General features: G+C 39.6%; 1 protein-coding gene across 3 annotated transcripts in view; it reads left to right on the top strand.

Moving 5' to 3' along the window:
- gcgra (glucagon receptor a) overlaps window positions 1-13,486 on the top strand; it is a 40,120-nt gene extending 26,634 nt beyond the window's left edge. For all 3 annotated transcript variants that reach the window (XM_039825320.1, XM_039825322.1, XM_039825321.1), the window contains 13 exons: window positions 302-449; window positions 940-1,036; window positions 2,232-2,339; window positions 2,443-2,537; window positions 2,726-2,820; window positions 4,194-4,383; window positions 6,026-6,185; window positions 6,370-6,430; window positions 6,987-7,056; window positions 8,569-8,657; window positions 8,755-8,899; window positions 9,886-9,927; window positions 10,439-13,486. In XM_039825320.1, coding sequence (XP_039681254.1) covers window positions 396-449; window positions 940-1,036; window positions 2,232-2,339; window positions 2,443-2,537; window positions 2,726-2,820; window positions 4,194-4,383; window positions 6,026-6,185; window positions 6,370-6,430; window positions 6,987-7,056; window positions 8,569-8,657; window positions 8,755-8,899; window positions 9,886-9,927; window positions 10,439-10,804 — 1,572 coding nt within the window. In that variant the 5' untranslated portion in view covers window positions 302-395 and the 3' untranslated portion in view covers window positions 10,805-13,486. The remainder of the gene's footprint in view (window positions 1-301; window positions 450-939; window positions 1,037-2,231; window positions 2,340-2,442; window positions 2,538-2,725; window positions 2,821-4,193; window positions 4,384-6,025; window positions 6,186-6,369; window positions 6,431-6,986; window positions 7,057-8,568; window positions 8,658-8,754; window positions 8,900-9,885; window positions 9,928-10,438) is intronic.
- The last annotated feature ends 3,672 nt before the right edge of the window (window positions 13,487-17,158 follow it).

The raw sequence follows: 17,158 nt of genomic DNA, 5'->3' as shown, positions 1-17,158 counted from the left end.
TTTGATGAAGGTGGACAGAGAACTGTGAGTTCCTGGGTGAGTGCAGCTGTGCTGAGCCGAGCTGTCTTATCACTGGGACAAAAAGCATTTCCTGGAGGCCATGCATTTGATGTTCTGGACATGTCTACTTCTGGGTAGTCCATCCTGCTGCATGTACACCTTGCTCAAATCTTGTTTTAATTATGACCCAGCCTTTTCTTGTTTTGGTCCTCCTCTGTTTCGCATGGCCAAGTTGAGCCGAGGTAATAAGTGGTGTGTTTGCAATGAGCTTTGATGGATTGTGTGTCTCTGTGTCATCCAGGCAGTGTGGTGAGCGTATATAAGCCCCCTTATGAGGTGAAAACCCTTCCCCTTCCTGCAGTATCCCATCCCAGCACCAACAGCAGGAATAAGGGATGTCACGGCTATTTCTCTTTTCAGCAATGCTGATTGTCTCCTGCAGCATTGAGGTAAGTCCTGAGAGCATGCACACACACTCACGCAAAGAGGTGCATATACGTGAATACCCTTTTTTTCCCAGAGGCAAACAGCCTCCATGTAAGTCTGTGAACTTCATTAGTCACTGGCTTTAACAGTGTGGAGGTGGCTGTTGTTTTTTTTAGCTCTGCTGCCTTCTGAAACAAGCCAGAGAGTTGTTGTGTGGAAGCCTATACAAACTGTCCCCCTTTTTTAATGACATGATTATTATAGTGTACAATAGATCAGCCTGTACATACAGACAATGCATTAGAGTAGTACACAGCTTCATCTTGATGGATTATATCTCCATCCTAAAGATGACTTGTTTACAGCTACTGTATATATACGTATGAGTGAAGTAAAACAAATGAATGCCAATTTAGATAACGCAATTATTTTGTCTTCATGGTTTGTGTGAGGTGAATAACCTTCATCGTATAACTGGACTTTGTTGTTGCATGTGTTCCACCGTTTCCTTAGGTGTCTCCTGCTGCTTCTCTGGATAAGTTGAAGGAGAGTTGGAAACTGTACATGGAGGAGTGTGTTCGCAACAACAGCCGAGACCCTCCAAGCACCGGTAAGCTGAACATACTGTAGCTAATTTTCAATAGTAAAACCTACAGTAACTTAAAAAAAAAAGTTTGGGCCTCTTGGGGGGCAGTGGAAAAAAGCCGTAATCACAAACCTGGCATATTATCATCTTCTACATTTGAAATAGAAAACTTATTAGCATACAGTTACAGCATTCATATACAGAGTAACATATAAGCTTTTATTTGGAGTCGTGTTTCTGGCCACCTGCTGAATGTAAGTGCAATATTCTCTCCTTTTACCTCTGTTTTTGTTCTCCAACAAAAATTGTCAGTGGGTTTGTCACCTTTCACACACAAGTAGTGGTGAGCCACTGGTAAAATAATTTTTTTGATTTTAGGCATTGTAGGCATTAAGGTTCTTATCCAGAAAAACAATGATGTGCAACTTTATAATAACCTATGATTATTAAATCCTAAACATTTCTGAGAGAGTAAATATGAAATATGAAAGAGATGTATATATTTTTATTTATATATTATATAATTTGCATTCACAGAGAGAAAATCAGCATTTAGCCTCATCTTGTTGTGCAGTGGCAACTATCTAATGTAGTAGTGCTGATAATGGTTCGGTCGCGGCTGTCACCAGATGGAGCGGCAGCAATTGCCGCTCCCTGCTCAAACCGTTCACTCTGCTTGCAGCCGCTCCCAGTTTTTTATTTGCTACACCACACTTTCTGCTTCCTGGCTCCATCCACAGTGTTTAACTACATGTCGAATGCTGCTCTTCAGTTGCATTATGGCCTGTTAGCTTGTGGAATAGAGGCAAAGAACAGTGACACTCCAACTTCATCAAAAGTCCGCTTCACACACTACACACAAAATCACACCACCTCTGTAGCACTCATACATCTGTCCTGTCACCCCATGAGTGTAACAGTGAATTAGCAGGCGTAGAGGAGATGGGACTTTATACACCTGAACTTCCACCTGCCCATACACTAACAGCCAGCACTGTTTGCATCCTCTGTTGAGAAGATGAAAGGTATGGTAGAAGCGGAATGTCATCTATGGAGAACTTTACTCTGAAGTCAGATGAAACACCATGATCACTTCAAAGATGTTATTCCATGACCCCAACTCATCTCCAAGCCATAGACTTAAACAAAGCATAGTGTGTAAGGGCTGTGATTGTATGAAAAAAATTGGCCTTTTTTAAATTATTATTATTATTGCCAGGCCTCGTGTGCAACAGGGAGTTTGACAATTACGCCTGTTGGCCCGATGGACTTCCCAACACCACCGTCAGTGTGTCGTGTCCGTGGTATCTGCCGTGGCACCATAAAGGTAAGAGACATGTGAGTTAGGAGATGGTGGGCATGTTGCCCTGTCCATAATGACTGGACTGTCTAGTAACTCACAGAGACCGTGTGTCTTTGTGTGTGTTTAGTTCAACGTGGCATGGTGTATCAGGAATGTGATGTAAACGGCCAGTGGGTGACTGTGAAGAATACCAGTGAGTGTGACTCGAATGATCCCAGTCAGGTAAGGAATGTCTCTCTTGTTATTGTTCCTGTAAGGCATATATATATATATATATATATATAGACTTATATCTGATCTGCATTAACTAATTTAAAGAGCACATGCAATGCAATGTGTACTGTTAAAACTGAAACTACTCCTCTTAAATAAAGGAATCAAATCTAAAATGTGTTTGTCTTAATTTGCAGCAGTACTATGGCCATATTCGGATCATGTACACAGTGGGCTATTCCTTATCACTGGTGGCTTTAGTGTTGGCACTTGGCATCCTTATATTCTTCAGGTAATAAGGATTTTTGGTTGAAATTATTTCTAAGAAATGGGGTGAAGTATCAGGAAACAATTGCATCCGATCTGCAACAAACACAGCAGGGAGGGTGAACATTACATTTAAATGAATAGTTAAGAATTTTGGGAAATACGCTTCACTCTCTGGTGGAGAGTTAGATGAAATGACTGGTCACATACATGTCTGTTCATTAATTATACATAAGAGCCATGAGAAAAATACAGCCAGCAAACGGTTAGCTTAGAACAAAGACTGAAAGCAGGGGGAAACAGCTAGCCTGGCTCTGTCCAAAGCTAACAAAATCTGCCTGCCAGCACCTCTAAATCTCACTAATTGACACATTATATGTTACATATAATGTGTTAATTACATATCACACTTACAGTACAGGCTAAAGGTTTGGACACACCTTCTCATTCAATGTGTTTCCTTTTTATTTTCATGAATTTTTACATTGTAGATTATCACTGAAGGCATCAAAACTATGAATGAACACATATGGAATTATGCACTTAACAAAAAAGTGTGAAATAACTGAAAACATGTCTTATATTTTAGATTCCTCAAAGTAGCCACCCTTTTTTTTTTTTTGATAACTCTGCAAACCCTTGGTGTTCTCTCAATGAGCTTCATGAGGTAGTCACCTGAAATGGTTTTACCTTCACAGGTGTGCTTTGTCAGGGTTAATTAGTGGAAGTTATTCCCTTATTAATAAAAAAAAGCAAAAGGTGGCTACTTTGAGGAATCTAAAATAAAAGACATGTTTTCAGTTATTTCACACTTTTTTGTTAAGTACATAATTCCATATGTGTTCATTCATAGTTTTGATAACTTCAGTGAGAATCTACAATGTAAATAGTAAATAAGGGAACTCATTGAATGAAAAAGTGTGTCCAAACTTTTGGCCTGTACTGTACATATGTAAGTAAGTGTAAAATGACATTTTTTTGACAAATTTGGCTATTTCTTGGCTCTGAACAGTAACTTCCTGGAATCTCTGCTGGTAGCCTGGCAACATCTCACAGCCAAGAAAGTCTGGGTTATAATATAATCCCCCGTAAAACAGTGAATTGATGTTTTTACACTTTGGCACTTTTGTATGAATTAAACAAACAAGATAATTAGTCAGAGGTGTTGGAGTTTCTCTGTTTAAGGCCTTTGTGGTAAGCTAAGCTAACCAGCTGCTGGCTGTAGCTTTACAGTGTATTTACCATACAGACATGGCAGTGGTATCAATCTCCTCATCTAACTCAATGGTAGGAAAGTGAATAACCCTATTTCCCAAAATTTCGAAATTTATCTGTGAATAATTACGGTGAAAAAAAGACAGACTATCGTGTAGACCATTGTTGCCTCTCATTCGTCAGGAAACTGCACTGCATGAGGAACAACATCCACATGAATCTGTTTGCCTCCTTCATCCTGCGAGCGCTGTCCATCCTCATCAAAGACGCTCTCTTGGAAGCCAACATCACATCGCAGGACCTCAGCAGTGACCAGGAGCAGGGATTCCCCCGGGCATCGATGCCTCCGGTGGAGCTGCTGGTCAACAATGAGGTCAGTAGTGATCTGCAGCTCAACAACAAGCTATAAAGGGGGGTCACAGGGTTACGTGTTTTTTCTTTAGGGGAGGGTAGTGTCTAAAGTAGAGTAGTGCAATTTTATTTCCTGGGTAGTTTTGCAATTTTAAAAACTGAAATATAACATTTACCTTCCCTCCATATACAATCCCTAAGGACTTGGGCAATGCCAAACAGAACATAAAACACACAAAGCTGCACAATCCTGCAAATGTGTATCTTTAATAATTTAATCTACAACTGGACCACAGTCTGCATCAAAGTACTCATTACCATGCTGGTTGTCTGATGCAGCCATTATGTGTGTATACCCTATAAATAATATGCATAATTTGGGGGGTCGACCGATACTGTTTTTTCAAGGCCGATACCAATACCTATTATTAGTAGTTAATGAAACCGATGACCAATATTTGGAACAGATATGCATTTACGGTGAAAATGAAAATATTTAAGTCAAAATTAGGTTTTTGGAATGTAACAAACTCCAACACAAAACTTTTTTTTAAATGCTTTAAACAATTATTTTTATAATTTAGAAACTTTTAACATAATATACAATAAAAGATAGTCAGATAGTGTTGTGGGTGGAACATTAACTCAGACTCAGTGGTGAGTGAAACCAAAGCAGAGAGCCAAAGTAGCACACTTTTTAATTAATTAACTTGATAGGTTATCAGGCAAATAACACGCTGATACAGATCATCTGCAAACTGCCAAAAAACGGCCCGATAATCAACCAGGGACGATAATCGGTCTATCTGTAGTGCATAATAATAGAAGATAAAAACATCATACATAAGGTCTATCAAAGAGTGTACAAAGAATATGACCTGGATATGTGCTACCATAATTATGATTTGTATAACAGTACAGTACAATTCTATAAATAAGTAAATTGTACGACTAGAAATGGAATGGTATTCTTGTGAAAGTGTAATGGTAACCACAAATATAACTGTAGCAGCTAATTATTCATAACAGGGGCATTGGCGCTGATTTATGTTTTCCTCCGTGGGTGCTCACAGGCACACGCCCTTTAAAAAAAAAAGTCAGAACCTTAGGAAATGGACAGCGGCCGAGACGAGCACACACGCACGCTATTAACTCGATAATAAAGCCGTAAAGTAGGCTTTCAACTCAGGACAGCGCCACTTCTCACCAATACAGATAGGATTGGAGATGAAAAGTTTAACTGACACGTAACCGCGATCAGCTTCATGGGAAATTAAGAATCAATGCCACCGACATAACCAATCACACTATGACAGATGCTTCACTTAGCACCAACTGCAAAAATACAATTTTAAATGAATGTAGCCTACTGGCAGTCTGGCACATGTGGGTGCGCAGTATTTTCCGTGGGTGCTCGAGTTCCGGAGCACCCACGGTATCGGCGCCTATGGTCAACCACATGAGTTGATGTGTAGAGTTCTTTGTTTGAGGGTCACAGCTAGCTTTAGGTTTATAGTTGTTGCTGTTGTCTGAATCCTGGCGGCAGAATGAGCTCCCACCTGCTGCAGCACTGATCTCACCCTTCACATCACTCTCACTAAATAATGTTTAAGACAGCTTGATATTTTATCATGTGTGAAATAAACTTTGCTGCTGTTTTGCAGACAGTGGTTAGCTGTCGCATCGCCATGGTGATGATGCAGTACAGCATCATGGCCAACAGCTACTGGCTCCTGGTGGAAGGCATCTACCTCCACAACCTCCTGGTCATCACTGTGTTTACAGAGAGGAACTACTTCAAAATCTACCTGTGCATTGGCTGGGGTGAGCTGGGTGTCTGCAAGTGTGTATTTGTGTGTGGGAGTGTGTGTTTGTGTGGAGTAATAAGTCAGGGGATGCAAGGTGTTATATGATGATAAAATTAAATGAGAGCAGTAAATGTGAATGGCTGTAAGGTTGGTGTACAATATGACTGTTTTGCATTTAGACAGCTTTTATTTCTTTACAGGTACCCCGTTAATATTCCTCGTGCCCTGGGTGATAGCTAAATACCTGTATGAAAATCAAGAGTAAGTTTCCACAGCGCTCTACCTCCCTCCCTCTCTTTCTCTATTCCCTCACTCTTTCCATTAGACCCATCAGACAGTTTTGTCTGACAGCACATCATATCATCATATTCCGAAAAAATAAATGGCAGATGGTGTTTGTCTTATAAAATGTTGATACTCATCAGCTCACTGTCAATTTAACAGAAGGAATTCAACTTCTCACACAGGCACTTTTTATCTTCTGCAGGACGCCAAATATGGAAACTGTGTCAGAACAGCACTTGTGTTTGCACGTTTTTAATATTTCATGTTCCCAAACTTTATTATGCAACCTTTTTGGGTCTAGCCTACACACTTAAGGACACATTGCATTGTTATCGAAAACTTAAAAAAAAAAACATGACGGTGCACATTAGTCTCTCACATTTCATCATCCTGGGAGAGGAAAGCTTTCGGCTTCTGCAGAATTGCAAAACAGTGGAACAAAATGTGTAGCAGAGTGAGCCTTGTTTGAAAGCATGGGAGGTGTTTCTGGTTGTCTCTGACTGATCTTTGCTCCAACGCTTTTCTTTTTCAGGTGCTGGGAGCAAAATATAAACATGAATTACTGGTGGATCATCCGCTCCCCGATTCTGGTGGCAGTTGTGGTAATTTCCCCTTCCTCGCTATCATTCTGTTGCTGTCTACTATTTTTGCTTCTTCTACATTTTTTGCCATATACTGTACGTTTCTTATTATTTTTGCATTGACAATACATTGACAAAAAAAAAGTGCAATTACCCTAAAATACCCACATATTTACCCACCACTCCTGCATTTGCACTTTTTCATTCCATTCATACACTATAAAATATTAAACACACCTCATTTATTCATGAAGTGTAAAAGGATGTCTGTCCTTTAGGCCAAACATCTGGGGAAACATCTTAAGAGTCAAAGCTAATCCCTTTCCATACCCGTGACCAGGCCCTTTATTGTAGGTGTGCTCTACAAAAAGTCAGTTCTGACCTTTATATAAGTCTAATTTTTCATGCTCTTACGTCAGGCCAGTTACACAGACATCCTGGCATTTTCCATGCATTAATCTTCCTTCTAAGTGGCCTGTATCTAACAGGAATTCCTGTGTTTGAGTTGTTGCAGAGATGGGAGGGCGGCTTCCCATTTCAGTGTTTCCCTCTTTTCCCTGATCCCAGTATGTTTAAGGTGCACATCAGTAGAACATTTCACTCAGTAGTAAACACTTGTATGTGTGTGTGCCGCTGCAAGAATATGTGATTTTGCTATTAAAAGATCAAAGATCAAAGTCTACGCAAATATGAAATAACACATACATACATATAAAGATACTGTCACATTGCAGTGAACGCATATACTATATGGACTAGTTAAATAATTTTTCTTATAATCTTGAGGACAAGGAGATTAGAGAAAGCTGCATTTCATCCATCATGAAACTTACAGTAAGTGGTACATACTGGTGTAATTTTGAGTTGTTCTTCGGCGTCTAACTTTTGCTAATTCCAGCGGTTTTACTGAACAGAATGTATTAATACTGCAAATAAATGTTTCTATTAATCACAAAATGCCTAGATAAATGAATGGACTGTACAAATTAGGTCCTTTCACTTCCTTTGTTCAGGCACCTTCAAATTACCAGTAACAACTTTAATTGTAAATGTAAAGGTCATGTCATAAGTAATTTGCATTTGATGAACACCCACTGTTTCCTGAAATGTCAGCTGCTGTGAAAGAGTTCCCTTTCAGAATGTGCTTTAATAATCATAAAGGGTCAGTTTACTCAAACATGTTTCGTACTTACCATTATTGGTATTAATCCAAGCAGAGAGTTTTGGTTTTGCCTGCAAAAGTTTTTAGTTTTTCATCCGAAATTTCCTTGTTCCCTGTTCAACAGTTTTCATTAGAAATACTTTTATTTCTGGGTGTGTGCATTATACTGTGTTTCTGGAAAAAAAACACATTGCTGTTGTGTTTTTCAAATCCAATGTCCAGTGTTTTTGGGGGTGGCAGCCAAAGTTCCAGCGCAGTGTGTCTCAAAACCTCTTTGCGCATAAAACCAAACCTTCTGCATGGCCTTCAAAATCTGTTTGTCATCTATTTCAAACTGTTATTATCAACACCGGTGTCTTTGCCTTTCACAGATCAACTTCCTTATCTTTATCCATATCATTAAAATTCTTGTGTCAAAACTTCGAGCGCACCAAATGAGATACACAGATTACAAATTCAGGTGAGTCTAAATGTTAAAACAGTTTTTCTCTCTTTACGTTACATTATTCTCTCCACTTATTCTGTCTTTGTCTCTCACCCCCCTCTATCCATCTCAGGTTGGCTAAGTCAACTCTAACCCTGATCCCTCTGCTGGGCATCCATCCGGTGATCTTTATCTTTGTCACGGACGAGTCCACCAAGGCCACCATCGGATTGCGTCTCACCAAGCTCTTCTGTGACCTCTTCTTCTCCTCCTTCCAGGTCAGACTCTGAAAAATAGATGCTTTGGTTCAAAAACTTGAACCAAAGCATCTATTTTCATTTTTCAAGAACAAAGACCAAACCGATTATGAAACAACTCAGCATCGCCATTTAGCTTAGGGGTTCTAGGGAGAGCTGAGGCATTGATGAGGCATCTTATGGTTCATAATTACCCCTGTATTTCCTGTACTGACACAACATTGAAAAAGAAAGCATATAATGTGTTTGGGGGAGAGATAGGAGAACTGAGCAATGAAGGAGAAAATGGGGTTAGACATGCTGAAACAGGATTAAAAAAGAAAATTTAAAGCACAGCCTTTGTTCTCACATTGGAGTCAAACTTAACAAGAAGTGTAAGACGCACAACTGCAGCTGAGATTTACATTTATCTGCTAATCAAATCCAAATCTCAAAATTCACGCTATACCAAATTAACATAAAAAAGTTATTCTTTCATCTTGTCTAAGTGTCGTATTAGATGCTTGTTCAGCGATCTGTTCAGAAGTTGCTGCCTGTCTGAGTATCCCTTCCCCCACACAAATTAGGAGAGCTGTATTTACTCATGTGTCAGGAGGGATTATATTAACGTAATGTACTGCTGTCTGTGCTGCTAACTGGCTGTGTCACACTGGGACATTATGACAGTGACCTTTTTGCTGAGGGGACACAGATGACGTGTGTCAAGATAACAGCCAATCACCAGGGGAATCGCATTGATGAAGAAAGCGACAAGACAACAAGCGCAGCCATGATACTTTCAACTTAAGTCTGAAGACATTCTAATGTGCATGTGATTGCACTCAGTGGTTTTGTCATAAAGCAACAAACTGGCAACTGCCTAATGTAACCAAAAGATGCACTACAACACATGGCGTCAAGTTTTCATAGCTTCAAACATTGGATTTTTCAAAATAACGTGTGAGTGAATATTGTAACGGTCATGAGTTAATGATAGGAGAGTGACTCACTTTTGGTTGTCTCCACAGGGTCTCTTGGTGGCCATCTTGTACTGCTTTGTCAACAAAGAAGTGAGTCTCCTCAAATGCACGACAAAAAACACTTTTGTCAACTTTTCTCTCATCATGAAATGAATGTGGGAAATAAACATTTGAGATTGTAGATTGTAGCTTATTACATTAGTGAGCTTGATGAAGTCTGAGGGATTTTAGCTGAGAGACAGAAGATCAAAGTGTCATATTATCAAAGGATCATGTTTTCCTGACAAATAGTTAGGAGATATCAGAGGGCAAGTTCTTCTACACAGCAAAGGGAGGTGTGAAGTACATAAACATGACATGTGATTTCAAGAAAGGAGCTCAGGAAATGTATGTTGTAGAATGCATGACTCAAACAAGCTCCTGTCATGAGCACAGCAAACGGTTGTCCTTTTGGTGACTTAAAGATATGTATATAAACAGCTACTCTGAAGTGACACTTCAGGTCTTCTTCCGTGCGCACATATTAAAGAATCAGATTCACCACACCAGCGACTCTATACAGTACTTTTTAAGAGAACAAGACTCTCCGTCCTCTCCTCAGGTGCAGTCGGAGATCCTGAAGAAGTGGAAGCGCTGGAAGCTAGGGAGGAACATCGAGGAGGAATACCGCCACACCTACAGCAATACCCCCAACACGAAGACAGCTAGCCTGTTGAACCACGTCTCTCGACTGCCTCATCTCCCGGACATCGCCAAAACCTCTTCCCCGGTCTGTAGCCCTGAGGAGACGCACATGCTTGTGGCTGGATGCCACAACGGTATGGTCCACAGTAAGGGGGCAGGCCAGTGTGCCTCCCCGCTTCACGAGGTAACCATCAGCAACTGCACCCTACTGGAGGACATCAACCTTACAGACAAGGTGCAGTGTTACGAGGGTCAGAGAGAGAACGTGGAGAGCCACCTGTGAAAGGAGTTGGGAATAAGAACTTGATAAAGAAACTTGGGAGAGCATTGAGCTCTCATCTGGCTCTGAAAACTGCCCTGGATGGCTGTGAAGAGCCGAGTGCTCTTTGCCCAGAGATTGGTGTCACTGGGAGACCGAGCGGTTCTAAGCCAGAGAACAGAGAACAATACGGCAGACTCCCACACTGAGATGTCTAATGTGCTGCAAGCCTCGTAAATGGATTTCTGTAGATGTGTGTTGGACAGTGAATGACACTGCGGCATGTTGAACAATACAACAATGGCATCTCAAGGCAGATAAGTCATGTAAAATAATAAGAAAAAAAACCTGAAACCTCAAATAGCAAACACAGCAACAAAACAAGACAAAACAACAACAAAAAGAAGCAGGGTCTTTGCTTGATTCTCTGCTCTAATTTGTGCTGTGTATCAAATGTGTGTTTTATGGTACTGGAGGTTAAAGGCAAACTGGACATTGAACTGCATACACAAAAAAGACCAAACAAGTGACTCAAAACAAGATGGTAGGGAGTTTTTTTTCTCTTCCTTTTTCGCTTTGCTCCGATATCGGTAAATGGCTTCTTGTCTATACTGGCTTTGCTGAAAATGTATAGAAAAAGAAGAAATATTCTGCTGGCTGTACCTTAAACAGTAAGGTGACTACTGTGTTATTCAAGCGGCCCCATCCAGGGGACATTGGAAATTGGCAGCTGCTCTCACCAGGTCATTCCTGGCTTACATGTAGACATTAGGGTAAAAGAGGTCAAGAGATGGTATGAGGTGGTTTATAAATAAGCTAAAATGATCATTGCTTGACTAGGTGTTTTACAATAAACGTCTTTTTTTATATACGTAAGTCTAAACCTTCGATACTGCAGAGTGCTTCGTTTGTAACTGTGTAAATGTGCCAGGTGTATTTTCAAGGGGAATAGTTGCAATTCTGTGCCATTAAATGTTTTCTTTTCCCTTTGCCATCAACATGTTGTCTGACTCACATGTACTGGCGTACTATATGAAATTCTACCCAGTAGCCCACTCAACCCCCTGAGATGAAAGCTGATTGGGTAAACCGTGCACTCAAATGAAGGACAAAAATACACAGCATATAGACATAACCTGTGAAGCTGTTTTGGTGGAACATGTGTATGTTCAAAAGTTGTTTTAGGCGTGCAACAGAAATCTCAGATTGGACAGATATTCTAGCTAGCTGTCTGGATTTACCCTGCAGAGATCTGAGGAGCAGTTAACCATAGTCCTCACAAATCCACTGGAGCTTAGAATGCCAACACAAAGAAAGAAGAAGGTGATGGACATCCGGCTGAAAAAAAAGGGACACCCGGCGGAATATCCGGCAGCACCCGAACAATCCCGGAAATAAAACGCAGTTGGTATAAACTGCTGTACATCAGTGTTTAATATTCAGCCTTATCCTGTGTGTGCAGGGGCTGTGAACACTAAGAACAAAACTCTGCACCCTAAAAGTAGAACAAAACCTTTTAAGCATTCTAGTAACAAAGAAACCTAAATTAGCAGTGGTACATTTGCTTCTGAATACATTGCATTTATATTTAAAGAAGGGAAGCCTCCTGTTAAGCGTCAATTCATCTTTGAGTTGCTAAACCTTTTGCCAGAGCTTGACTTTGTATGTATGGCTATTTGCACAATGTTAATTTATAATTGTTAAATACTGTGTTTCTACATGTGTGTTTATACAGGTGATTTCTTTGATTGCTTTTAATATGTTTCTTGGCATGTATGTGTGAGTGTGCGTGTATATTTTTAGGTAGGTGTAAGTAAATGTGTGTAGTTTTAATATTTCACATTGTGGAGTAAAATGAACCATAGGCTGCAGCCAGATAAGCGATGGGCTGATATAAACCAGTACAACTCGCTTCACACAGAGCAGAGGTCAGAGGTCATTGTGACTTCCACTCTAGCATATATTCCCAGAAGTCATGCCTATATAAGGCACAAGGAAGACAGAGCTCTATGTTTTATTATGGAAGCTACTCTCAGTGTGACTCCTCTGTGTCATGTTGTAGTTCAGAACTAAATTAGAGCACAACAGCAGCATGTTTGTCGTTCAGATAATAGCTCTGTGTATTTACACTTCAGCCAGGTGCTGGTGTTGAGTCGGTGAAAACAAAATAGCAGGCTGAGGCTATTTTTTAACAGCCTCTGCTGAGGATTGTAGAGCAGGAAGATACTAAATAATCAGAATTGAGCTGGGAGCATGATGCACACACTGCGGTGCTTGCCCACAGGTGTTTTTTTTCCAGAGCGAAATGTTTGGATAATGACACAGTAACAAAGGAATGTTGTCAGTAAAATAGTATTCACTAGGGTATATGAAGTAAGTATGGTCAAAGACTATGCTAATTTTATTTCAAACTAATGTGTATTTTAAGCTGTGACCATAACCATGTATGTTTTTGAAGCCAGCGGCTTGGGTCACTCCCCTTTCTGGACCAAAGTGGTTCTGTCTGAATGTATTCTATGAGGGGCCCAAATCATTATGCTCCTTTTGATTTTCTCTTTAAGGTGGGTATGTACAGTATATTTGCTGTGAGGAACCAATCAGTAAAAGCTAAAAAGGGTTCCAGGTGTATACAGATTATCATATATTGTGTCGCTTATCAAACTTTGTCCAAATGGTGAAAGAATAAATTACAATGTACGTGAAAGAGGTACGTGGTATGTCTTTTGTATTGGTGCACATTCATAATGTTAAAATTAAAAAGAAAAAGCATGTGCAGATCGACTTCCTTGGCTTGTTGATGTAGGCACAGTGGCTAGCTGGACCTACTGGCTGGCTGAATGCTAGGTTGCCCTATAAGAGAAGTGAGTATTGATTCTACCCAGGGGTCAGGTGCTGTTTCATAGTACACTGTTCCTTTTGTGGCCACTGGATAGGTCACCTCACACTGACATATTAAAAGTGCTCAGTTTCAACTTATCTTTAAGGGCTGCTTGTCGGATGGTTCAAATAGCTTCGGAAAACCCCTCTCACCACACCTTTCCTATGTTGGAATTAAGAAGGCTGTGTCCGACCATTTCTGTAAATTTCCCAAACCTTCCAATGGTGCACCAATTTTTAAGAAATTGATAAAACAGTGGTTCTATCCTTGGTGTTTGTTGCTCATTTGTGCATCTAAATTTTAATAGGCAAATTAATTGAGTCCAGTTTTTCTAATGTCAAGCACGTACAGATGCACGCAAAACCTGTCCCATTCACTGCATTGTCTGTGCTGCTCTTAAACCTTATGGTTTAGAAATATCTGCTTGAGCAACCCAGACCACTGGTAACATTTACATAAATGTAACTAAAATAAAGCACATTTTAACCACAGGATATTACAGTAACATGGTCAGACTATCTGAACCTGCTGAGATCATGCAACCTGTTCAAGATTCTCACTTTCAAAAGGCTGATAATTACTTGACTGCTTATTCAGCACTGTAATTCAAGAAAAGCAGGTGTATGAACTCTGATGAAATGTGGCTGAGCATTTTACCGCACACCAAAATTAGAGTTGTATGGAGCTATGAGAGAAACATCCAGTGGCAAATGTGTGATATTAGCAACCCTAACAAAAAAATCCCTAGAATATGCATTTCAAATTACTGGCATGTCCTTAATTATGCACAGAATGTTGTTTCACAAAATCCTTTAATAAAAGACCCCGAGGGGCTTATTTCAGCATGAAACAATTTAATGTCCTTGGGCTATGAGAAGATAGGAAGTGGTGGAAACAGCAGCTTTTCTGCACTCCATAATGCACATGGAGTAAATATATTAGGGGAAAGGTCAATGGATGTGGTGTTTATGTTTTTTCCCTGATGCCTGTGAACTCGGCATGTGTCCTGATGTGGACATACAGATTGTGTGGGATTGGGCTATAAAGCCGCTGTGTTAACCTCCACCCTAAGCTCTCTCTGACAGGCTTTCAGGGCAACTACGTGGCTCCTATGCTATCATCAGTTCCCAGGATCCTTAGTATGGCACAGCTGGAGAGGCACAGAGCAGAGAAGGTTTGTGAATAGTTTAACATCCATATATCTCACCATGTCACCAAGCTACTTAAATTCTATATGTCTAAATGCACCACATGCAAGTATTACTAAATTAGTTAACAGTATGAGTGAACTGTGACATGTGCTTTGGGTCCTATTCAATTATTACATTACAAAGGATATCAATGTTTTGGTTTTTAAAAAAGTAATCCCTACTGTAAAGTCGGCTACTTGAATCTGTTTGTCCAAAAGAGCACAAAGTGAAGAATGACAAAGTAAGTTTCCTAAAGGTTCCATATTATGCTAATTTTCAGGTTTATATTTGTATGTTAGGTTTCTACTGGAATGTGTTTACATGAATTTATGTTTAAAAAACACATACTTTTTCTCATACTGTCTGTCTTACGTCCTTCCAGAAAAACGCGGAGTTTTTTTGTGATTGTTGCGGGCAAAAATCCTTGATTATGCGGCACGTTTTCTTAATAAATGCGATGGAATATGCGGGATATTTATGCAATTTTATGCAATGAAATTGTGGGAACTTGCAAAAACTGCGTGAACTTGCAAAAACTGTGGTTTGATGAAAAAGAGAAGAAAAAGTGATTCCCCCAACACCCTGCTTTTTTTAAACTTAATTTCCAAAAATAGTTTACAGATATTCAGTCATTGCAATAAGTAAACAAATAAGATACAAAAATAAATACAAATAATATAATATTAAAGTAAAAATAAAAGTAATAGCTAGTCTAAACAGAGGGAAATAAAAGATACAAAAGAGACAGACTTTTAAAACAGCAGGAGCACTTAAACAAAGAAATTTCAGATAATATCAGATATTAAGATAGCTTTCTTATTGGATACCAACTTAAGAGACTCAAAGTACATGTCAAATTCAACCTCCAACACCTGCTTTTCGATGATGTTCACGTCGCGTAATTACGTCACTTCATAACATTCCCATGGCAACAGGGGAAAATGGCTGCTCTTGTGTGAAGAAACGCAAAATTTTTTCAACTTTCTGCTAAGATATATGCGGGGATTATTAAATCATGCAAGCGCTGCATATTTTGCACGGAAATCGGCAATTTATGCGGCGAAAGTGCGGCATATTTGAAAAAATGCGGCCCCCGCATGAATATGCGGACTTTGGCTGATTATGCATTGAATTATGCGATCGCATAATCGCGTTTTTCTGGAGGGACTGATATATATGTATTCACCCCCCCCCCTCCCCGAGTGTTTTGATACTTTCACAGTATTTATATAGCACCTTGACCTGCTTTATAATAAAATAAATACATGGAAAGCTCACTTTTTACAATATGGGACCTTTAAAGTACTAAATGGTTATCTACTTCTACTTTTGCCGGTTTGGAAACAATCACAGGAAACAATGATTGTGTTGCGTGCTTATCTTAACTGTTCTTTTCTAACTTTGTTCAGCTGTGAACTCTACAGAGTCATCAATTGCCAGACTCTTTTACTGTCGTATAAATCCACCTAACCAGGCAGCTCCCATTCATCACGCCACTCCACCCACGTTGAGAGAGTGAGCACGGCCACTGCCAGTCTCAGGAGCAGCTCACACAAACAAAATAAGTCAAAACTGGACTCGTTTGCATTAACCAATTCATCCTTTCTTGGAGGTTAGCTGGTGCATACATTACAGCATTTTCTTCACATTTTGACCTATTTTAAGTTCACATGAAAACAGTAGAAATATTAATAATTATAACAAAAGATCCAAAGGTGTTGGAAAACCATTTGTGTTTTATTGTGTTACCATATCCTTGGGCATGTTTAAGAGCAGTAATATGTGTGTGTGAGTGTGTTCCCTTAAAAATTGGTGATATTAATTGATCCCTTTAGGCCTGGGAGTCAATTAAAAATGATCCCAATACTAACACGCAATGTGAAAAAAGTGTGTAGGCTAATTATTCTGAAAATTAATAGGTTCTGGACTATTTGAAGTCGTACAATTAAAAGTAATTGACTCTTTTAAATGGACTGTGATGCAGGCAGTGCCAATTTGCAAACTCAGTAAGTAGATGTGGGTACATTTAAATATTCTCCCCTTCATAATTCATAACTACAAATGTTTCCCACATCATTTTTACCTTGGCCTATAAAAGTGTGGCACGACATGACTGATACAAAAGCATTGCTAACTTACAAAAACATTTCCTGCTGCTCAGATAAATTAGCATAATTTACTCTGTATTACAGAAGGTAAAGAAGAGGCGAGCAGAGAGACAGAGAGACCCTGATTGATTTTGGTTAATGCACGAGCGTCATCAGTCAGGTTGTTAGAGCTCATTAGCTGTGTTTGAGAGGTCATGTTATC

The sequence above is a fragment of the Perca fluviatilis genome, chromosome 15 (assembly GCF_010015445.1).
Source record: "Perca fluviatilis chromosome 15, GENO_Pfluv_1.0, whole genome shotgun sequence".
Taxonomy (NCBI): domain Eukaryota; kingdom Metazoa; phylum Chordata; class Actinopteri; order Perciformes; family Percidae; genus Perca; species Perca fluviatilis.
Note: the sequence above shows the minus strand (reverse complement) of the source record. Positions and strands in the feature narration are given on the sequence as shown.